This window comes from Gopherus evgoodei, chromosome 8, assembly GCF_007399415.2.
Source record: "Gopherus evgoodei ecotype Sinaloan lineage chromosome 8, rGopEvg1_v1.p, whole genome shotgun sequence".
Lineage (NCBI taxonomy): Eukaryota > Metazoa > Chordata > Testudines > Testudinidae > Gopherus > Gopherus evgoodei.
In genome coordinates this window covers 93,256,362-93,280,925 of record NC_044329.1, presented here as the reverse complement: position 1 = coordinate 93,280,925, position 24,564 = coordinate 93,256,362, and the positions used below count along the sequence as shown (strand labels likewise).

At 39.5% G+C, this 24,564-nt stretch overlaps 2 protein-coding genes across 3 annotated transcripts in view; one reads left to right on the top strand and one right to left on the bottom strand.

The window, feature by feature from the left end:
* The window catches only part of IL12RB2 (interleukin 12 receptor subunit beta 2), a 28,049-nt gene extending 18,919 nt beyond the window's left edge, over positions 1–9,130 (top strand). The window contains exons 12-15 of the mRNA XM_030572011.1: positions 3,053–3,190; positions 4,742–4,829; positions 8,032–8,131; positions 8,442–9,130. Coding sequence (XP_030427871.1) covers positions 3,053–3,190; positions 4,742–4,829; positions 8,032–8,131; positions 8,442–8,987 — 872 coding nt within the window. The 3' untranslated portion in view covers positions 8,988–9,130. The remainder of the gene's footprint in view (positions 1–3,052; positions 3,191–4,741; positions 4,830–8,031; positions 8,132–8,441) is intronic.
* A 5,461-nt stretch (positions 9,131–14,591) lies between these two features.
* Positions 14,592–24,564, bottom strand: part of SERBP1 (SERPINE1 mRNA binding protein 1) — a 34,353-nt gene continuing 24,380 nt past the window's right edge. For both annotated transcript variants that reach the window (XM_030572012.1, XM_030572013.1), the window contains exons 9-10: positions 23,504–23,542; positions 14,592–22,281 (exon numbers count right to left, since the gene is read on the bottom strand). In XM_030572012.1, the coding sequence (XP_030427872.1) occupies positions 22,225–22,281; positions 23,504–23,542 (96 nt within the window). In that variant the 3' untranslated portion in view covers positions 14,592–22,224. The remainder of the gene's footprint in view (positions 22,282–23,503; positions 23,543–24,564) is intronic.

Sequence of the window (24,564 nt, the reverse complement as noted above, 5' to 3'; positions counted from 1 at the left end):
AACAATATCTCTCTCTCGTCTCCTGCCCAATTAAACATCTTTGTCTTTACATAGATGCTTTTTATTATGGATTCTATTTTCTTCCACAGCTCATATATAGACTCACCTTCTACACTGTAACCAAACAAACCCTAAATTTCACTTTTTTCTCTGCTCTCAAGTTCCTTATTGACAGCACCTGTGCGTAAGTTTAGGTCAATTAATCACTGTGGGAAGGCCACAAATCTCAGACTGTAGTTTCTCCATGATGCTGGGGTGGGTGTTCTGCTCATTAAGTATGTATGAAGATGGCCTACAAGGCATGTTTCTTTTGACTTCCTTTAACTGAAATTCAGGTCTTATCTACCCAGGTATTTTGTGTGACCAGAGAAGTAGTAAGTTTATGGCATCAGACATACCACAGAAGTGAAACCTAATTGAGACCTTGATGTTGCTTATGCATGTGTTTAACTTTATTTCAGTGGAACTACTCACAGTAATAAATAGGACAGCACATAGCAGTAAAATTAAGAATATGTTTGCAGAATTGGAGCCTGAGAGAGGAAACAGTTTATAGTCACTGCTTAAAACTATGTTTTTTTTTCTTTTTTAACAACACCTCTTTTAACTAAAGAATTGGAGAAAACTTCTTGGATAAGGATTTGGCCTGCTGGCTCCTCCATTATGGAATGAAAACCCTCCCAGTTCACATTTCTGAGGCATCCAAGAATTCTGCCAGCAGCCAGAGGGAAGAGTTATTGTTTCTAAAAAAGAGGGGGAAAAAAAGTAAAAACCACTTCCACACTTAAAAAACAAAGGCCAACCCCCCTCCCCTCACTCCCAACAGCCTCCTGAGAAAATGTATTCAGGCCTTTTTAAAAAAAATATTGGAAAGAAGCAACAACAGAAAAAGCACACTCATATTCACCTTTAAAGTAATTTTATAGGAGCAAGTTTAGTTTTTAATTTTGTCCTCTGTGCTTTATCAAGTTTTTTCATCCTTATGTAAATGCAGTTTATTTCTACACAAATAGCTATCAGAGAGAGGGAGGACAGTGGTTGGGGCACTAGCTTAGGACTGGAGACACGTAGGTTCAGTTGCCAGCTCTGACAGAATTCCTGTATGACCTTGAGCAAGTCATTTAGCCTCTCTGTGCCTCAACACCCTGTTAAAAAAAAAAAAAAGCCAGTAGTACTCCCCTCCTCACCAGATGTTGTAAGAATAAATACATTACAAGAGTGTGAGGTGTTCATGTACTACTGTAACGGCCCAGTACGAGATAGCTATTGCCTAGAAGAAAGCATGCCAACATCTGCACTGATTTACATCCAAGTTCACAATTTGAGGAATAGTTTTGCTACCATAAGGGATTTTAATCACGTTTAATAAAATAAAGCTTAAAAATGACACTCATTAGGGATCTGTTCAGTGAGCAACTATTAACTAGCTCCTAATCCTATGAACAGACCAGCTTGTGATCTGGAGGCTTCTGATCCATTTGGAGCTACTGACAGGGATTTTTTACATTCAGAAAAACCTGTAATGAATCATTGGTAAGGCTTAAGATTTTGTCTCAGTATTTTTTAGTAAGTGTTGATGGCCGAAAATACTATCAAACTACAGAAAATGCTGTGAGAACTCAACACAAAAAGCAGCCAAGTTGGACTGAAAATTAACTGCTCCAAAACGAAATTTATGTGGTCTGATACCATGCCAAAAGGCCATATAACAAAATCAAGGGAGAACAAATAGAAGCTGAGCAATATGTCTATTTGGGCCAAGAAATTAACATGTGCCACCATCAGGAAGGTGAACTCTTGCGAAGAAAGAAAGCAGGTTGGTGCACATTCAGCTCTATCAAGGATGTCCTCCAAGGAAAGATCAACAAGGGAATACATGCCAGCCTCTTCAACTCAACAGTACTGCCAGCAATATTGTACGGCAGCAAAACATGGGCACTGATGAAGTCAGAGGAGCAGCAACTGTCTGTCATGGAGAGGGCGATGGAAAGAAGAATTCTGGGAATTTCAATCTGCGACCAAGTCCCCAAAGAAGTGATCAGACAACAGAGTGGAGTGCAAGATGTCATTGAGAACAAGCATAGTAAAATGCGAAGGGCCTGGCATATAGCGAGGCTCACTGACAATCAATGGACTGCAGCTGTCGCCAAGTGGTACCCATGGGAACTGAAACAACCACTCGGCCGACCTCCAAAGAGATGGGAAAATTTTATTGTGAAAAGATACTGCCGTACATGGAGAAGGGAAGCCAGGATATGAGAAGAATGGAAGATGTGTTGTGATCAGCGCAATCTATACAAGGGCTGAAGGACTGATCGATCAAGGTGATTTTTAGTAAAAGTCACAGACAGGTCACAGGCAATAAACAAAAATTCATGGAAGCCCGCAACCTGTCCTTGACTTTTACTAAAAATACACTGGGGGGACAAACTGAGTGCTGCCAGGACTTGAAGCTGCTTTAGCCCTGCTGCTATTTGAGTCCATCCTTCTTGCAGCTCATTGCAGGAGCAGCCCATAGAAAGTAAAAGTAGCTGCTCAACTGTGAACACTACTAATCTGTGCTTAGTGCTCCTTTACAAGTTAGCAATCACACCAGTTAGAATAGGGCAGAAAATGGTACTGTTAAATTCTTTATGTACAGGACATGGTTATTTACAAAGTCCTTTAAGCAGACATAGTGCTTAGCAAACATGGCAATCGTAGTCCCTATCCTGAGCAGCAGATGATCTAATTCAGACAATGGCTCAGATTCAAAAGGGCAAAGGGGACAGAAGTCTGGGTTGGAAAAGCTTCATGAAAGAAGCTGCATAGAGCTTTAGAGGAGAAAGCAGGACACTTGGTGAAGGAGAAGCCTGTTCAGAGCATAGGTTATGAAGAAAAACAAAGATGGGTAGCCAAGAGTAGGCGAAAGCAGTGAAGACAAGACTCAGAGAACAAGGAAAGGGAGGGAGAAAGAAGTGAGATGGAGAACTGAGAGTTCAGTTCTTTAGAATTAAACAAGAAATAAAAACACCAGATTCTTTGTTGATTTCTCTGTTTTTCCTCTTTTCAGTCATCCATAAAGAGACTTCCAGAAATTCATTTTTAATCAAAAACCTGCAGCATGGTGTGAACTACGTTTTGTGGATGACAGCTTCAACCATGGCTGGAGAAAGCCCTATGGGGAACGAAGAACTGGTTTACCTAGAAAGTAATAAATAGCTTCATCTTAAGACCTTTGTGTGAGGAGCCAGCAGAAAGACACCTAAGCCTATCCCTTGCCCCAGCCCTTTCACACAGATTTGGATTGTACCTACTCCTGTTAATCCTTACAGAGGAAATAATTGGATATTTTCAGCTGATTATAAAATTGTGCATGTTTTTTTTTCTCTTCCAATTGCCCACCTTCCCCCAAAAGACCTGCAGAGACAAATAGGATATGCAAGTAGTAGTTTGAATCCAGTGGGACTGTTCACCTAAGTAAGGCAAGCAGTGTTACACCTCACTGAAGGTTATAAGAGTTTTGGCACAGGCTTCAATGTGAACAGTCCCATTGGCCTCAAATTATTACTTACATATTTAAGCTAGGGTTAAAGTAGGGCCTGATTATGCTCACATTGAAGTGAATGGCAAAATTCTCAAGGAAATAAATAAAATAGTATTATTTCTGAATTCCTGTAATTCTCAGCTATTTCAGAGGTTTCCTGTATTCAGAAGTTTCCCCCTTTGTGTGTGTATTCCACACAATTATGCCTGTAATACCAGTTACAAAGTCAGACCCCTTTCTACATTTTGACTAGAGCTGGTAGAATCAGACTTTCAAACACATGGGAAATTCCCAGAGTTTGACATTTATTTTCATCCCAAATTGGGACAGAAAGTTAAACAACAAAATTGTACACATATACTAGAAAGTTCAGAAAAATTTTGATGAGTAAATACCAAAAATTTCATTTTGGTTTATCAGCTCTTCTGAAATGTACAGTGGTTATGTGATTCCCATCATGCACCACAGCAGTTCAGAGAAGAGACCATGGTGCATCATTGGAGATGTCCAGGTAGGGAGCCTGGCCTGTAGAGAATGAGGGCTTGAGGCATCCCAAGTACAGTTCCCATGAGGCACTGTGGCAGCTGCAGCAGCCACAGATTCATGTTGAACTGACTCCAAATGAAATATTATGATTCAGTTTGACAAAACTGAAGTATTCAAATTTGGGTTAATCTAAACCAAAATAGTTCGATTTAGTTTCCCTAACAAAAAATTTAAAAACTTCAGCAAAATCAACGTTCCCCTAATGAATTTTGATTTTGCAGAAATTGAATTTTCTGTCAAAAAAATTCCTGACCAGCCCTAATTGAGTGTTTCACAGATACAACATAGTGTATTTACTGTTTAAAGCTTTTCTGCCTAGCTTAGTGTTCACTAGCATAGTCTGTCTTACTGACTCTGTTTATTTGCTGCATATGTGGATGTTAAGTGCAGTGGCCCAAGACAAAGGTTAAAGGGCTGCATATATTAGACAATCAGTCTTGGGTAAAATTGCCAAATGAAGAGCCCCATGTTACAAAGTACTTTTTTTTTTTTTTTTTTAGCATTTCAGCAGTGCCAAATTCCAGTTCTTAAATGTACTCAGTTCTTTTTTGTTTATGAGCAAGAGAGCATATCCCAGGACTATCATAGTTCAACCATCCACACAGTTGAGTTAGCATATTTAAAACCTGACTTTTGCTGTTTATCAACATGGGTTTGCTGGATTTACAGGTTCCTCTGAATGGATTGTTGTTTCGGCTGCTTGCATCTTCTTTGGTATTTCAGCCTGCATTTGCTTTGTGCAATCTGTTCAAAAAGCGTAAGTGAATTATTTTTATCATAACTCCAGAAATAAAGTAGTTTTCTCTTTAAAATGTATGATAATGTCTTTTTACAACTTGTTCTAAACATCTTTGAAATTTTACCTGTAATTTACAAGATGTCAAAAAAAATTGCATAAATGATATTAAATAAAAAAAACACAGCACAAAGTTAGGTATTTGTACATGTAAATAGATGCAGGTTCAGAAATGCACCAATCGAGAATGTGTGCGCACACCAAACACACACACTATATACAGTGAAACTCTGCTATAACACAACTTTTGGGGTCCAAAAAATCCCATCACGCTAAATGCGGGGTCACGGTATAGTGGGGTTTCAAATCAGTCTGGTGGTCCCCAAAGCGGTGCATTGAGGTGCACCTAGTGCCCCGGTGCCTAGTGCCCAGCAGGGGAGAGGAGCTGCATCACCCCCCCCCCCCCGCCTGCCAGGGATGGAGAACTCGGGGGCTGCGGGTGCTGGTGCTCTCTGTCCCTGGCAGGTGCGGGGCTGCGGCTTCCCTCTGGCTTCAAGAGGAGCTGCGGTTCCCCGCCTGCCGGGAACAGAGAACTCTGGCTGTGAGCGCCGGTGCTCTCTGTCCCTGGCAGGTGCAGGGCCGTGGCCTCCCTTCAGCTTCAAGAGAAGCCATGGCTCCCACCTGCCGGGGACAGAGAGCATCGGCACCAGCAGCCTCGGAATTCTCTGTCCCCAGCAGGTGCGGGGCTGCAGCTTCTCTCCCCTGCCATGGCGTTGGGGACCTTTGGTACAGTATCATACTGTATTATACTGTATCTTAAAGGGGAACCAACTTGTGATCGCGTTATATGCAATTTCGCGTTATGGCGGCGTTTGACTGTACTTTTTTTTTTCCTTCAAGTTGAACTCTTAGGACCTAATCCTCCTCCCATTGAAATGAATGGCAAGACACCTGTTAACTTCACTGAGAACAGAATCCAGCCCTTAGACTGAAAACTTTTAAGAGCAGGGATTTGTCTTCATAAAGCAACACACACCAAGGAAGTAATAGACGTCTAGAGACCAGAACAAAATATGGTTCATAGAACAGAAGAGCTCTCTAATTATCTGCTGCTACAGAACAGTTTTGATGCCACAAGGATTTTCCTATCCCAGCTACCTTCCAAATTTAATTCGTTTAAAAACTTGGAAGGGGCCATTTTTTTTTAAAAGATATACTTAAAGGTAAAAGGCAAAGTAGATTATCTACGAGCTTGTTGACTCAGTGACCACCACAAAATGCTGACAGCAGAGACAAGAAAGTTTGGGAGCTATATCAGAAGTGTCACTATCTGGGCCTCCAGGTTAGCAAAGTTCAGTTTATATGATTAACAGAAATATCCAGTGTTACGTTAGTAAGGATTTCTTAAGAAAACAAGAGCTATGGAAGGGGTGTAACCCTCATGCTTCTGAGCATAAGCAAACCTGTAACTATCAGTCAGGATGAAACTTCCTGAAGACAGACCATTCCATTACTGCTTACTGCAGGAGTTACTGTTGAAGCATCTGTTGCGGGCCACTGCCAGAGACAGGATACTAGACTAGACAGACCACTGGTCTGATGTAGTATGGCAATTCCTATACTTCTAAGAGAGCAGCATCACAGCGGTGATACATTATAGGTGCGAGCTACTTGCAGTGTTTTGTCCACTTAGTGGTAAATTATGATGCAGAATCAGTATCTCAGAAACAGTCCGTTGCCCTCTTGGCCACAAGAGCGAGAGTAGTGTTTGCAGCTGTGAAGAATTAGGATAGGATATAAAAACAGCAGCTCAGAATGTAGAGTTGAACTACAATCCCTACTAGAACTTGCCAGAAATTTAGATTCTAAGCTTTTGGGGGGCAGAAATTGACTTTTTTTGGGTGGAGAGAGAGAGAGACACAGACAGACACACACACACACCCTCCCTCCCTCCCTCTTTCACTGGGGCCTCTAGAAGCTATTGGTACAGTAGAAGGTAAAAGTTTGGCTTGTCAGGTATTCTGCAGTCACTGGGGCTAAGAAAAACATGCTTGAGGACCCTTTTTTTACATCCCAGCACTAGAAGCAGGGATGGAAAGAGAGTTTATTGGCTTTTAAAGGTGTACATCCTGCAATGTTAGTATACACCAGGGTTCGGCAACCTTTCAGGAGGTGATGTGCCGAGTCTTCATTTGTTCACTCTAATTTAAGGTTTTGCGTGCCAGTAATACATTTTAACATTTTTAGAAGGTCTCTTTCTATAAGTCTGTAATATATAACGGAACTATTATTGTATGTAAAGTAAATAAGTTTTTTAAAATGTTTAAGATGCTTCATTTAAAATTAAATTAAATTGCAGAGCCCCCAGACTGATGGCCAGGACCCGGGCAGCGTGAGTGCCACTGAAAATTAGCTCACGTGCTGCCTTCGGCATGCGTGCCATAGGTTGTCTACCTCTGGTATACACTTTACATGGTTTAGATTGGAAGTCCATCTAATGGAAAGCCTAGATGCATCTTCCATCAGTGTTCAATGTGGTCATACATGGGTTTAGAAAGTCACTGGCAGTTGGGGCAGAGTACAGGTGTAAGAGTGCTCCTGTTTATCTTCTCTCCAGACAAGTCAAGCAGCTGCATTCCAGACTAGCTTCTTCAAGGTTAACTCAAGGCAGAGGTTTCTGCAAAACTCAAGTGTTGAGGCAAACAGATGTGCAGTCCACTTCAGAGAGGAAAAAGTGCAGGTCTCAGCCAGTTGCAAACTGAATAAGAGATTTCTTATCACTGTTGCCATCTGGGGAATCCAGGAGCAGCAATAAGTATAGCAAGACCCTGAGTCTGCAAACCATCTGAGTGTAGGTTGGCAGGTGCCCTCAGCTGAGAGAGCAGCCATAGATATTAACAAAATGAAGAGTTTGAGAACCTAGCAGTCAACATCAGAACAGTTTTATCCAGATTGAGCTTAAACTAAATTGCTTTAATACAAGTTCCAACATGGTAAATTGCAAATTACGAAATACTGGCAGGCTGGAATTTCTACTAGTCCAGCCTAAAGCAGTCTACACTGAGAAAACCACTGATTATTTGGTATCTTGGCACTGTGTGGTGTCCCAGTTGAATGTGTCAGATTTAAACGTGAGGATGTTTACAATATAGTTTGAAGCCATTACATTTGCAGGAATTAGCAATCATGATTTTAAATGCCAACATGTTCCATTTGTTTGTAGATTATGTTCACTCCTTTCTGTCCTTGTACCTCAGTGGTACAGAAAAGCCATTCCAGACCCAGCTAACTCGACATGGGCTAAAAAGTACTCCTCCGTAGAGGTAAGTCACCTTTCAAAATTATTTTTATACTAAGCTTGTCATGCTCACTTTAAAAATGATTTTGGCCATACATGTCCATAATCTCTTGGTACAAAAAAAGTGTGAATTTATGGTCAGTGGAATGATTGCAGGAAACTACTTTGTGAATCTTATGGTCTGTTAAGATTATCACATAGCCTGATACAAGGACAATGCAGAAACTTACTTTTAGGATTAGCAGTATTAGAAAGGATGTTGTGTAGAAGCTATTTGCATTTTGACAGGGTAGAAGATACTGTCTGAATAATGAATATTTTTCCTCACCCATCAGAATGAGCTGAACTTGGATTCCAATCAGTTTCTAAGCTACTTCAGCAGTTTTGAAGAGCCTGAAACTATAGAAGTAGAGGAAGTCTTCATAAAAAGGGAACCAGTGGCTTTCAAGGACATACCCATCTTCAACAACATTAAAAACAGTGAAGGTCACGGTTGGCAAACAATAGAAAACAGCTTTGAGAAACAGGAATCCACTGAAAAGAACTCTGAGTACAAACTTTTGGCCCCCAGCACACCAGATGATGGAGACAATTACAAGTGTCACCTGCCTTACTTGTACAAAAAAGTAGTACTGGAGGAAACAGAGCAAATCCAAACGGTTTCCAAGTACCTTACCAATCCTCTTACAGACATGACTGTGAACTATTTGCCTTCAAACATATTGTCTCCCATTACGGACACGAATGAAGAAAGCAATGAATTTGAATGCAAATCCTTCTCCATTTTCCCAACAACTTCTCTTCTGATGCCAATGTTTTCTTGTGGAGGGAAACTTACTTTGGATGCAGTAAAAATTGACTGCAATTCTTTCACAGACTAAGCAGGCCAGTTTATATGTCCATGGTTTTTTGTTTTTTTTTTGGTATTCTGGCCAGGTTCTGTGCACTTTAGTCAAATACACAAATCACAAAATCATTGTTTTTAGTTTGGTAGTACCAACTCACCCACTTCATGTAATTTAAAGGAAAGGTATAAAATCTAAACATACACATCGTTAGAGTTGTGTTTTGTGTCTTACTTTGTGAGATAGTACACGTTTTGCACCTCTTTCTTGTGTGGATCTTATGAGAACCTGCTCTTGAGGTAGGTGATGTGTTCTTACAGCAGAGCATACTTATATGTTAACTGCCAAAAGTTCTGTTTTAAGGTAGAGCAGAGGTTCTCTAACTGGGTGAGGGAGGAAATGGCACTGAATGTATTCTGAGTGTGTATGAGAAGTTTTGTTTGTTTTGGGGGGGAGAACGGGGGACACCCTTACCGCGCACATTGTGCCCACAGCTATGAATAACTCTTGAGGGTTGAGGGAGACAGGGCATCCATCTTACACCTTGGCAGCTGTTCGATTCGCCATTCTTTTGCACTGCTGCTGGTGGCGACACTGCCTTCAGAGCTGAAGTAAGGTGGAAGTCCCTTATCCTTGAATGGTTCTGTTTGAATCAGTGCTTTACTGTTTAATATTTAGTGGGAGTTGCATGGTTTTTTTTTAAATTGGTATATGTACTTGGGTGGGGGATTACTACAGACACAAAGCAGGGTCGGGGAGGAGGGGTGCGATCACCACTGATGTGGGAGTAAGGGCTGCCCATGCCTGCCTCATACCTGTGCAGAACGTGGCTAAACGGAAACCTTTGAAAACGAAGAAATAGAGGGCAGATCCACACAACTCCCTCTCATCAACTTTAAATGGTGCCCCTCCATCTTGGAGGGCTCAGATTATTTTAGGGGAGACTGATCAAAAGCATCCCTGCATTCACACCCTACACATCACTGTAATAATCTTTGTACAAACTATGCCTTGTAAGGTATCATTTGAAAATTAGTAACTCACTGGTCAATTTATGGTCAAATGTATGTAGCAACATAATATGTAAAGTTGTGAATTCCTCATCTGATATTAGCACATGTTCCAAAACTAACCAGCTCTGCCTAGGCAAAAGTTGTTAAACAAGCCTGTCCTAAGTAAAGAAGCGTGAGTTTACCTCAGTTTATATATAAGATGTAAACACAGTCTTCAAGACCGTATGGGGAGAAGATGGCAGGAAACAGAACGATTTGGATTTCAGCAAACACAAGTAGGGGAAGAAAGCATGGAGCCTCTTTCACCACCAGACTAGATGTCTCCTTCTTTACTGATGGAATGACCTTTACTTTGAAGAGTGACCTCAGAAGAATCCACTTCAAAGGTAAAAGAATGGGGTAGACACACCCAAGCTATATCTTTCAGCTAAGACAAAAGCACAAGCACCTTTGGGAGATCCTAACCAAGAAAAGAGTCAGTCCCCTATTGCTGGAAGACTAAGGGTGAGAAAGGCCACCTTAAAACAAAGCCTTCTACCAAAATTTGCTAGCTTAAGTTTTAGACATGTGCAGGGCCGGCGCTTCCATTTAGGCGGCCTAGGCAATCACCTAGGGTGACAGAATTATTGGTGAGCGGCGTTTTGCTGGAGGGGCGGCAGGTGGCTCTGGTGGAGCTGCCGCAGGCATGCCTGCGGGTGGGTGGGTGGGCGGCTGGCTGCTTGCGCGGCTCCAGTGGACCTCCCACAGGCACAACTGCGGCAGCTCCACCAGAGCTACAGGAGCAGCCGACCGTCAGCAGCCACAACTGCAGCAGCTCCACTGGAGCCACGGGACCAGTGCGCGTGGCGGCGAAATTGCCATGCACCTAGGGCGCTAAAACCCTAGCGCCGGTCCTGGACATGTGGTTTCATTTTTATTTGCTTGTAACAATTTCTCATTTTATTTCATACTTGAATTCACTTACAATCTTATCTTTTGCTAGTAAAATTGTTTTATTTTTAATCTAAACCAATCCAGTGCTGTTTGGTAACTTCAGTTAAATTAACAAATTGTTGAATATTGACTCCTTACAGGAGCAATAAACCATAATGTCTGAACTGTCCAAGCAGCAAAGAGTCCTGTGGCACCTTATAGACTAAAAGACGTTTTGGAGCATGAATACCCACGAAAGCTCATGCTCCAAAACGTCTGTTAGTCTATAAGGTGCCACAGGACTCTCTGCTGCTTTTACAGATCCAGACTAACACGGCTACCCCTCTGATACTGAACTGCCCAAGAGAGGGCTGGATGTTACAGAACACAAAATCCAGGACTAGGAGTGCATTGGGGTCACCTGCAGGTTGTAACTAAGTCTGCTGGAAGCCAGAGTGTGACTAGAGTGTTGCTGACAGGTTGCTGGGGTCAGAGCTGTTGGACCAGCTACAGCCATGCCCAGATACTCAAGGTGTGACCTATATGCTGGTAGTGGCCCAGGCTGGGAGTGGCAGCAGCAAGACATTGTGAGGCAGCCAGGCCTACAAGATAGGTGGTGACAACCCCTCACTGGCCTGGACTGCACCCCAGAATGTGACAGAGGGAGTGTCGGGGAAAGGGCTCTAGGTTCTGACTCATCCTTGCTCCTACAGCCCCAGAAGTCTCCCTGGTGGGACAGCTCCCTCCCTGCCCCTCAGCACTCCTCTTCTCCATTTTGAGGACTGTCCGTTATGTGCATAAGGCATCACCACCACAGGGGCTGCTTCTCTGATGGAGCAGAACCATAAGGAGAGGAGGAACCACCTTGACCAGGGTGATGTTAAAAACAAAACAAAAACAAAACTATTTCTTTTGAAAAAAATTTTTAAATTTCAATTGGATTTTTATTTACATTTTAGATTAAAAACCTATTTAAAATGAAATCTGAATTGAATACTAATTATGTTAAAACATTTTAAATAAATATGCTGAATCCATGGTGGACCCTCTACCTAAAACTTTGAGTTAAAGGCTGTTTTGCTATATGAAGGATATTTCCCCCCGATTCTAACTTTTGAGATCAAGCTTCATAAATATGGCACAAATAGGTCATGTACAGTATTAAGGGTTTGATCCTATGGAGGGCCCCAGGTGCTGTGCTACTGGGTGTAAGACCCTGGAAAAGTCACCACAGACGTTGGGACCTGGCCTCTGACTCCAGGAGACACCATTATGTATCATCAGGATCATACAGTGAGCCCACCGGGTGGTCTCAAACTCCTATTTTATAGCTTCTCTCCCTGAGTGCTGATTGGCTCAGTTCTCCAATTATGACTCCATCTACCATGGAAACTTACCCTGCAGCCCATGGGAAAACACTGATCTGCTCAGAAACTACCAGCCCTGGCTTCTAAATGGCTCTCAGCACTTGTCTACTTGCACCTGTACATGGACAGAGATACAAACAAATCCATTTCTCAACTGCCCTGTCTCTCACCTAAAGCCCAATCAGCACACAGCTGCGGCCTATGTGACACCCTCAGGGCCACGGGTGAATCAGAATCACCATTTTGCGTCCCAAGTATGAGCAAAAAAACAATGTAAAATTAAGGTCACGTCTTTTATTTTTAAGGAACACTAAAAACGCCACGCTCAACCTCCAGCTTTAGACCACACCCTGAGACTTGCTGAAGCACAGTTCACTACAAGGCAATCAAATTAGGCACAATTTTAGAACCCTTTGCTGATTTTTTCTTTTGCCCCAGTTAAGCTGTACGCTAGTCAACTTTTAATTATAGTGGTACTATTGTCTACTGTGTTACAGATGTGGACATGAGTAACTGGAGAAAGGGCTTCCTACTATATTTTTGCAGCAGGTTATGAATCACTAAGCAAAAGTCAGATTGCCTTTTTGAGTGAACCAATGGCAGGGTAGTAGGAATAGTTTCCAGGAACGAAGAAACAGGCAACAAGAATCTGCCAATAGCAAAATCTTTGACTGTTTATTAAAATAGTCTAGATACAGATTTTAAAATATTTTCTATACATTCTATGATTTTATTCACTTAAAATCTTGGAAATTTGAAAACTAAGTTGCTTTGTTCACATAATCTTTTCCATTTCATACTGACTTGTTAGCTACCATGACTGATCACACATTCTGGGATACATCCACAGATTGAGTTTTTAATATGAGGAATTTGTTTTTTAAAATGTAGACATTTCAAGCAGATCTGAAGTAGTTCAGATTTTTGACTTACCTTTAAAGCATTCCTTTGACCTTCTTTACTCACCATAACAGCAGTCGCCCTTTCAAAGCAGGTAAAGCCAGTACTTCAACAAATGGATTAAGATTTTAGCATGTTGCATGGCAACTATTTCAATACTATCCCAAACTGTCTCTGTTGACATGCAATTTTCTCATTTCCTGATGAAACAATCCTCAGTGAATCTGAAGAGATCTATACTCCCAAAGCAATGATAATGGAGAATTCCACCACCCCCCACACCCCATGTAGAAGAAATGCACCATTATTGTAAAAGACTGTTGCATTTGGACCATAGCTTTTTCCACTGAGACCAACATAGCTTCTGTACTCAGAAGTGAAGGACCTAAACTCAAGTAACTCTTGCAGGTCAGGGAGGAAGCCCTTTATTTGTCTGCAGATTTTCAAAAGACTTTTTATTCCAACTATTGCCTCTTTGTCAACATAGAAACTTAACATTATGGACCCTATCACATCTGTTTTCAACATCAAAAGATCTGTCATGACATTCCTGTGGATTTTGCATGAAACACAATCACACACATTTCCCTATAGTCATTGCACTTGGTCTGTAGTCAAGCATCAAAACAACAAAATACTCTCTTATGGTCTTATATATCAGTCTAATATTTTGATATTGCTTGTACATAGGAATTCATTTTATGAAATTAGTGGCTGTGCATGTGAAATAGCTAATTTTTAATAGGTACGTTATTTAGCTTTTTTTTTTAAATTGGAAGAGAGAAGTGAAGTTCAAACTATGGTACTGAGCCTGCAGCCTCTTAGGTGGAGCACCCTTTCGGTTGCTGTACAGATTAGCAGTAGAATTAGGCTCCAATGCCTGCAAGATTTCTTTTAAGTCCTTTATTGTACTCAACCAGGACATTGTCTGTCTATACACATATACTTATTACATCATGAGGTGTGTGCATGCGTTCATGAATATATATAGGGCCTAGTTTAAGACACTATTTTGTTTTCCATGTCCAAATTATAAAAAAGGCTGAGCTAAGTTTTGCACAAATATTTTTTCTAAAACATTTTAAAGCAAATTTTAGTCTTTGAATTAAAATAGCCAAATTATGATCACCTCTGAAATGGTTTCCGCAGGGTTTCAAATAAATTTTGTACTTTTAATTACAATCCCCTCTGAAAAATTGTCATCTTGTTCCTCTTTATTCCCTGGCTGAAAATAAGACTCTTAACCGAGTCTTACATCAAATTCTGTCTCTGTCATATGATTAGAAATGTGCATATGTTACAATCAATCATGGCATCTTAATGACCACCACCACCACTTAGGCTCATGAAAATAGGTTACATACAAATAAAGTAAATCTAGCCAGTTGTCATAGATATAACTCTACATTCTTGAATAAAGTCTATTTCTATCATATTTATTAGTCTTTTTTTAGAACAGTTCTAAATTTGGGTAGCAAAACTGATATATTAAAAAAAAAGTGCTTTGGTATAAATCCACAAGTCTATAACAAGTAAGCTTGAGGGAGGAATAAAATTGACAAAAATGTATACAAACTGCTATAGTACATATTGTTCCAGATGAATGGCATAATACTAATAGAAGCTGCAGTGTTAGGCCTAAGGTCTGTACTCTAACTGAAGTAGAAGTGTCTGCACAAGGGAGTTGCCTAAATGTAATTAAATCAGTAATTCTCTTGCGTAGACAAGACTTAATGTGACCAACCCGACTACCTCAACAATTGCTCCTCGGCCTTTTGGTTAACATCAGGCATAGTATCCATTTTTTGCAGTGGGTGGCCTGAAAAATTCCAGCTGATGTTTTCCATCACTAAATTGTACAACAGTCTGATCACAAGTAACCAGTCTCTTCTCAAACATTACTATTTCAGTGCTACACATTTCTGCTACTCTGCAATGTCACTGAACTTCAAAATTAGAATTGGTAATTTATTCTTCCCCCACTGTTGAAAGGTCCTTTATAGATAGAAGATTACAAATCACTTTTAAAGACATTTGACCTAAGGTTTTAATATCTGATCAATGAATGACAACTCAATCCAATATACCACAAAGCTTGTCTAGCAGCTCTAAAGTCTATTTTTGAACATCTGCCAATTGCAACTGAAGCAAAAATAAGTAACCTTGTCCTCTTGTCTCCTTTCTACACCTAATTCGGGCTTGAACTAACATTCAGGAGATCCAGAGTCTGCTGGCCTTTAAGAGGTAGGGTTCTATGTCATTTGGAGAGGCAATTTTTCAGAGCTGGAAGGAAATCTGGGAAACAGGAAAATGGATTACGCACAATTAGAAGCTCCAGAAACTTTTCAGCAAAATAACTACCACAAAAAGGCACATTGGAATAGTGTGGAATACACACCCAAAAAAAAAAAAAAAAGAGCCTTATTTTATATCTTAACAGATAATGGCCATCAGCAAAAAGTTCAAAGCCACTCAAATCATACAAGGGTTAGAAGTCTTTCCTATGCATATTTTAGGCTGCTCTGCAATGAAAAATAGGGACAGGGCAGTTTTAAACAACTCTTCCAGTCTGCTTTTTAATTTGGAAATTAAAGTGATGTGCTTTATTGCTGGGGAAATCTTCACAATGGCTCCACCACCACTCCAATACAAAAGATCAGGCAATCACAAGCCTTAGCAGAGGACCTACACAACTGGACATGAATTCTGTGTCAAAGGTTTCACAAAGTTTCTAACTTAATATAAAGCCCAGTACCAGGAGTTAGGAGACAAGTTCTATACCCAACTCACTATGTCACCTTAACCAAACCCCTTAGCATTTCTGCATGGTACAATTGGAATGTTATTTCTACTCTATGGCTATTTATTATACTGTAAAGTGTATTGTGCTCCCTTGATGGCAGATGCTACTTACCCTTATTGTCAAAACACTTCACTCTAATTGCCATAAAACATGTTGTAGAAATTATTCACAATATAGAGACGAAAGAAAGGCAGAAAGCAAGCTTCCCCACCTATGACAATATGTAGCCACAATTACTAATAGCCCACCGCTTGTGTTTGGGGGTGTATACTCCCACAGACATGCAAGGTATTTATGCCTCAAATCCATGAGCAGTGATCAGAATATTCCCTCTAATCCCCAGATATCAGTGGGAGGAACCTGGATCCTCCCCCGACCCCAATCCATTTGATCCTGGGAGTCTTGATAAGCAAGTGTTTTAAGATCACTAGGATCACTTTCAATATTCATTTTATTTTTGCAGTTAGGATGGACAAACTATAGCGAAGGGTGGAGACAGTCAGAGCATCTGAAAACAAAGGCAGCAATACATTGGTTGTTTCATTCCCAAAGAACTTGCTGGCTCAGTGAAGTTTCACAAAAATTTGCAATGAGGGAGAATATCACCATCGTGCTGCTACTGATGAAGCATATTTTCTCTGAGTACAACATAAAACTATTTGAACTCTGGAACAGATTTGTATTATCACCTAGGAAACCAGGTCATGGACCAGGACCCCATTCTAATATACAAACACAGAACAAAAAGATGGTGATTTGTGGTGATATTAGGACGAAGGGCCTTGAAGGGGACAGAGACAGAAACTGCATGTTTATCTTGTACTACCACCAGCAATGGACAATTCAGCCTCTTTTCTCCTTAACTTTCTTAATCTTCTATGCAGCAATGCAAGTTTCTTATTGCCATTTTATCTTGTAATTCCAGTATTTCATTTTCGATTTAATCAATTTGACTTTAAAAACTGGGCAACTGTTGCCTTGTGATCAGAGAGAGAACAGGCAGGTCTTTATTTTTATTCAGTGTTCTGTATAAAGAGCAAATTACAACAGGCAATGTGAACTCTCCGAAGTGCGCATCTTAAAGGCTGCTTAATATACTGATCACATGTTAATTTAACTCAACTGCAACAGACTATGACCAATCCCATGTCACTTGTATACTCTCCCAACCATTAAACACTGGGAAAATTCAGCGTTTATGAAAGTGAGAGTGCTAACATTGGCACGAGTAAGGCCACCCACACTTGGCACTATTAAGCAGCAGGGTGGCCCTGTCTAAGACTAATGGCCAAACTTATTTCAAATGTTTATGCAATTTCGTGCAAATTCTCAGAAACAGCAGTAGTTTTATGTCATTATATCCAATAAAGAATGGGCTTATTTCATTTTAATCTGTTCGCACATGCATAACAGGTATATGGCCAGTACTGTTTGCAGCAGAACTGAAAAAAAAAGAAAAAAAAACAAACAAAACTTATAGTCACTGCTAAATACATTAAAAGACAAGTATATATGAGGCCACATAGCACAATAGTTTTTCAGCTCAAAAGCACAGCGGCCAGCAAACAAAGCTTCTATTCAAAGATCAAAGTAGTCATACAATGACCTGGCTGCCTGAAACCCTGGTAGACTAAAAGCCTCAAATTTGAAGCCAGAATTCTCATTCTTGTGTCTAAAATGCATGTCATAGATGCTGAACACCTGCAGTTTCCACTGAATTTCCAGCCAGCAGTGAGTGGGAATGTTGATAGAGAGCACTGACTTCTCATGAGTCAGTGGGGCCTATGAGGTTACAGCAAGTCAAAGTGCGACAGCTACTTTTTTGTCCTTAGGCTAAACAGAGTAGTGCAGGCATGTGGTGTTCTGCAAGCCTCTTCTGACTGCCAATACATCTCACCCTGGAAAAGCTCTAATAGTTCCAGGCCTCTGAGCAGATGGCCAGTTACGAGCAGTGCGCACTGCAACTACGTCACTAGTGACAGGAACAGAAATCACTGCTCTTGTATTCTACACAAAATGTATAGATTGCTGAAGGCAAAATGAAAATAGCTTTAAGCCATGACACAGATTTGGTCTGAAGGAACAGCAATCTTTACAATGGAACTGAAAGTTCATCTCTGAACAAAGATGATTTAAAGCATCATGCCACATGGGCGTCAGGCAGCCTTGCAGACACTTGAATTTTGTCCTAACTTTACACAGTGCCCCTTTCTAATGAAAGTGGTCTGCAAAACAGAAACACCACTTTTTCTCCCTAAGGAAATACTACCAGCTTTTTACCCTATCTGCTTCATTTTCAGGTCCCAGAAGCTTATTGCTTGACAACTACTATCAGCAAAACACAGCCTGGAGTACATGCAAAGGTCTTCAGTTCTGTGGGTCCAATAGTTTATCATTAGACTTAACAGTCAGGGAAAACAAAGTATTTAGCTATGACATCCAAGATCTCTCCCTTTTCAAGAGCTGCATATTTCATCTGTTAATAACTTTGGGAGATGATTCTGGTAAGGCATGTCAAAGAAAAAATAGTACCTAAGGGTAAATACCTTATGGCATCTTCCCCCAACCAGATTAGATGCCTGTATTATAAATCATTTTGAGAATGGGAGTCTAAAAACAGCTATTTTATTTGACATTCTCCCAGCACTCAACCACATAAGCTTTACATAATGCTGCCATCACTTCATGTACAGCTAGCTGATTCTAGAAGTCCAGCATCAATAACTGTAATTAAGCAGTTAATACATTCTTTGCTATTACAGAATTTAAGCTCTATGAAGTCTGTTGACCCAGTAGTCAGTTTCAATGTGAAACTTGCTTAAAAGCCTGGTTTCAAGCTTGAAAAATTGATTGGCATCAATCATAAAATCCACATTCAGACCCAGAGGTAAGGTACTTAAACTGGATAGTCTGTATAAATGCTTGAGAGAATAAAACATTTCTTTCCCCAACTTTTCTTTATTTCACTAGCAAGACTGTTACTTTGCTGTTTTTATTGCAGAAGCCAACACAGCTACCTTGGCGTACTGATCAGTGTAACAGGATCATAAGACATCAGCGGGAATCTGTGCATCCATTAGTGCTCTTGTAGAGCATTATGCAGACTTGCATTGTGTATTATCACATCACGCAAAAGTGGTAGCCTTTAACTTTACAACTAGCAAGTTTTCAAGTGTAAATAAATGTAGATGTGGGAGGGATATGAGGCTAAATGAGGTTGACATTATCCCTATAATCAGAAAATGCTTGGAAGTGTCAGTCCTATGCATATGTACTGCATTTATTAAGGGACGTGGATATACAAATCAATGTCATTGGGCAAAAGGCATTGGGTCAAATGACAGTAAATCTCTTCTCTTTGAAAGTAACAGGTGCAGACACCATATCCACAAAAAAAAGGCTTTTTATCCTTGTTTAATTTTCCTTAAAATAGTTTATGCCCTTTTCCATGAGGCCAACACTTGTATTTATCTATCAATCTTAATATTTTCTACCAGGATCAATGGTATTCAGGTTATAAGATGAACTTTCATGCTCAAGTCTTTGAATTAGTACAATCATAAGCCAATTTATATTGTGATTCTGTCCATTTCCCTCCACAAACGTTGAGTGAACTTTTCTGTTCTGACCCAGATTTTTTAAATATGAACAAGCTCTGGTCATAGCATGGCAGCATGATGAGCAAGCAAGAGGAGAGGACAAGTTACTGAAGAGAAGCTCATCAATAGCAAATATTGGAACTACTCAATGGAGGGAGACATTTACCCAAAGCAAGGTCCATTGCTGGCAATGGATATGCCAGGGCACTACCACCATAAGATTTAGAATACTTGGGACAGAAACTAGAAGAGACGCCTGAACCTAAATGGATTCTTATGTCTGTTTTCAGGACATTTTAAAAAGAGCATGAAAACAAATCTTTACCTAACACCCACTAATATTAGAGAGATAACTTCACAGTTTTAGTTCTTGACATAAATGGACTAAAAGAGGCAAATTTACATCTATCAGAACAGCAGATGGACCAACTTTATGAACAGGCTGTCTTTAAAAGATGTATTCTATCTGACATGTTATTCAAGGTATTGCTCTATACTCTGATATGCAAAGAGGCAGACAACTTCTGTGACAATGTCAGGGTAGCAAGGCTCAAAATGCTCAACTGGCACAGGAGTAGTCTGGATAAAGAGTTAAGATTCATGGTGGAGAGCACAAATATATAGTTTGGGTGGAAGAGGTTCTATTACAGCAAAAGCTTTTCAATTAAGGTGATTCTGGAAATCAAGCTATTTGCACAGTTGTATTATCAGTTGTATTCCTAATTGACAGATGCCATTATAACCTTCAACACATTCCATGGTGTGGAATGTGCAATCATGAAGAAAGCAAAAGTAATTAATGAAGATTTACCTCTTGGTGCCAAGAACTGGAATACCCCAATGCTAAGCACCTGTGTAAAACATGTTTAGTGTCTGATCCAGAAACAAAAAAAAATGTTACTATCCGCTGTTTGGAAAAATTTACTCCTTCACAGAGCCAACTATTTTAAACTGATAAGTGAGTGCACTACAAGAGTCTAATCCAATGGTATTAACATTTGTTTAAATCAGCACAAGTGTGTATTGGGGTTTTTTTGATAGAAAATAGTTTAGATAAAGCAGGCCAGCTAAATAGCAGAAGTTTCATATCCAAAGGTTTCCAATATTTTTGGCCTGTCCTATACAGCTTTTAAAAAAATAGGGCATTACCATTTGTTTTCTATCTACCTGGTTAAGAAACTACAAATATTTTACAAGCTGCTCTAAGAATAAAACATTAAATAAAATGAGCAACCGGTTTCTAGTCTCCTAACTAATGCTGCAGACAAAAGAAAAAAACCTAAGAAATCTTTTGTTTTATTAGTCATTCTCTCAAGTCCTTTCATATTTGGAAAGTGGTAATGTTCCTGTTCACAGGGATTAAATTAACCTAGAAGGAATTTCTACAGGCCGTAGCGGTCTTCTTACAATCACCCCCTGAAAAACATTTGTCAGCGAGTAATCAGAGACCAAAGGATGAAGAAATGGAGCAAAAATTCAGAACAAAATTTAGAGCAAAAGGTTTTTTGGTTTGTATCCCATGCAGACCACAGATGTCTCCTTTTGAAGGGATTTGTTCTCTGACTTGAGAGTCAAATATTCTCCTCCCAGACCTAGATGGCGTCCTTTGTTTTCCTCTTCAGAACAAGAATTGCAGCTAATGGAACAGTATGTAAATACATCAGATGGTGATGTATTTATATAAACATATTGCACTGCCAAAATTCCATAGTCCAAATGACATTTGGATAGACTGCATTAGAAATAGATGATGCTCCCTTTCCCATCTCCCAGCCCGTAGAGAACGGAAAGAACTACCCCAGTCTAGAGGATACTTTCCCAAAGAATAATATTAAGTAGGATAAACAACTTTTACCAATAAAGTATCTAGTTTTGTTGAAAGGAGAAAGGAATAAAAGGTAAAAAGGGTGAGTGAAAGGTGTAATATAGTTTTAAAAAACTTTTTAGACCAATCATCTGCACACCACTGCTGGATCAATATGCAGGTATTTGACTATAAACCAATGTGCTTTGACTATTTTTCAAGTATTTGATATCAACTTTGTATAAAGATTCTGCATACACAACAAACTGCCAAAGATAGATGAAAAATGACTGTTTTTACCAGTCTGAAATTAAGTATTAAAAACTAAATTAAAAAGTATTCCAGAACAGTATTCCACATGGTACTAACAATTTGCCAAATTAAATTCTACGTATCCCAACTGACCATGGGTTGATAAAAGTAGGTAAGTAGGTATTAAAGGAAACAAATAGTGTGCAATATTTAAAAACCAGTTTGTAGTTTGGAGAAAACGTCTAAAATCCCGAATTAAAAAACACAAATGAAGTGAAAGCTTTAACTGGTACACACTGTTCACACCTATATTTCAAGTTTGGAAATGCATATTTTCAAGCAGCAATACAAAAAAGTATCCATGAAGAATGCATAATCTCTGAAAAAATTATGAAAACATCCCTGCTACCATTACATTTCTAAATACAAAACTGACTACCATATTGTTGCTTCTGTGTAGCGAGAGAAGTTCATTTTCAAAACAGATAAAATTCAGTCTTTAGGTGTGAATGGCATGAATGACAGTCATTTTTTAAGTTTCTTAGTTGTTTACGATCCTTAAGCATGCAAGCCTCGTAGGGGAGGGCCCAGCGAGGGGGCAGAGTTGGCTTATGACATCCAGTTTAGGACAGAGCTGGGAAAGCCTCTGGGTCATCTACATCAGGAGCAGAAGCACTTGACTGAAAGAAAAACATATTATAGAAATTAACTAGAGAACCACAAAGTTTTTAATCTTTACACTTTTCATCTTTTTTAATGTTATGCATAATGATACACTTGTGTCTAGCAAGCTGGAAGCTTAAAGTTAAGAAAAGTGGCTAAAATGCCAAACAATGGGTTTTCATAGTATATAAAATATTCAAAATAAAATTACTGGAGTTTCCTATGATTTTTTCCACAGTAAATCACACTGAGAATTATTCTAAGTACTGTCAGATCTCTCACGCTAACATGTTACTACTGCTACTCCACTACTCAGTTATCCATTTGGGACATCTATTAACCATGTTCACACCTCACTATAGCTATAGTACATCTCTCTCATAGTGCCATGTGTTTTTCAAAAGGTATAAAACAACTCTGTGCGTGAAGTACCTTACATATATGGTTGATCCTATTCTATTAGAAGTACAGCTTTAGACATGAACAAAGTGACAACCTGTGATGTGGCCATATATTGACACAAATTCTAAGGCTTGTCATGGCATGAAAGGATGGGTCACAACAATGTTGGTGACTGTATAGTTTTTATTCATAGATGAAAATGTAAATATTTTGTCACTTTAAAATCTGTAACTATTTATGCCAACACAGAGATATACAATAGAACTGGGAAAAAATAAGTTTCTTGGGAATTCACAGAATTTAAAAAAGACTAGTTTTTCAGGAACAGAATTCTGTTAAACTCAAGTCTGAGTTCAAGTGGAAACCTGTGCTAACACATACTAGAGTTGAAATACACCAAGCAAAAAGACTCCCTTAAGCACATCTTCAACCATCTTTTATGAAGGTTGCTACGCTACATCTGAATAAGGATGTAATGACTCAATTAGGAATGAAGAGGCTTCAATCTCAACTCAATGTTCCAAAAATCAAAACTGCAATTGCAAGCAAGAAGGAATTTTAGAACAAACAGAAAGGGCAGAAATGCCAAATATAAGACAGAGGCAAGAAAGCAGTCCTCTATTTTACCCACCTACCCAACCTCATTTGCTGGGAGTATGATCATCAGTGGGGCAAGGATCTGCTATACCAGTCTCTAGCCCTCCTGTTTTTCCATTCCATCAAAACTAAAAGGTAACTCATAAAAGTCAATCCATGAAGAAACGAATGGTCTCCACAATAAACTAGCCTAATTCAAAGGTAAAACAAACAAAAACACTATCATTGTAAATCACCAACCTGATTGGGTGTGTGGATCACGTCAAACTCTTTCACCAACTGGAAGGAAATGCACAAAGTCAACACAAAATAGCTGCAAGATATGAAAGTCTTCAAGAATGTCATCACAAAAAACAGTCAAAGAAATTAGATGTTATGCTGGAGTACCAAGTTAGAACATAAAATATCTGGATTTTGGGAATGCTTTAAGGAAAGAAAATCCAATTCAATTGCATTTATAGACTCATTTCCCAACTACTACATCTAAATATCCAAGATGAGCTAATGCAGAAGAGAAAAGAAAACCAAATTTCTGTGAGTGGTGCAAGTGAGCAAGGTATTTTGAATACGGAGCGACTACAAGCTGGCCTACATTTGAAAAATCATACCAGTGCTGCAACTAAATAAATTTAAAGGTGCAAACCTCTAGCACAGATGCACTTAAATTGGTTAAATGATCAGCTTTACTTGCTCATACTGTATCTATAGTAGGGGTGATCTCCTTTAGGGTTACACTGGTACAGTTCTTCTAGTGAGAGAATTGTTGCAGAAACCAGGAAAATAGAAACTACTAAAGCAGTAATGACAGAAATCAGCCAAGGACAAGAAAAGGTAGAGGGAATAATTCATATTTTAGGTGAAAACATGAAGACCTGGTTTCTACAGTCTGCTAACTTTGCATACTTTTCTAGAGGAATATTTACATCTTCTGGAATATTTCTGAGTCAATGGAAAAAATGCAACCATAAACTGAGTTTTGTGCCAGGGATAATATAGACAATTAGAGATGACAAAGCATTCTGAGACACCGTGTAACCTGTAATGAAACCTGAAAGAATCCCTGTAGAGATACACTAACATTTTAGAGTCAATTTTGCCAATAATGAAAACACTGCCAAGTTGCATCCTTAAGTTCTAGAAGAAAACTAGGTTCCCTGAAACTTACAGGGATAAACTGCACAATTAGCATCTAAGTACCTAAAAAGTGCTGATTATGTGTTTCCTAGCTGTGACAGGCTCTTTCTACACTCCAACAGGAGAAAAACGGATGGACTACTAAAACAATGATCTCTATAAAAAGA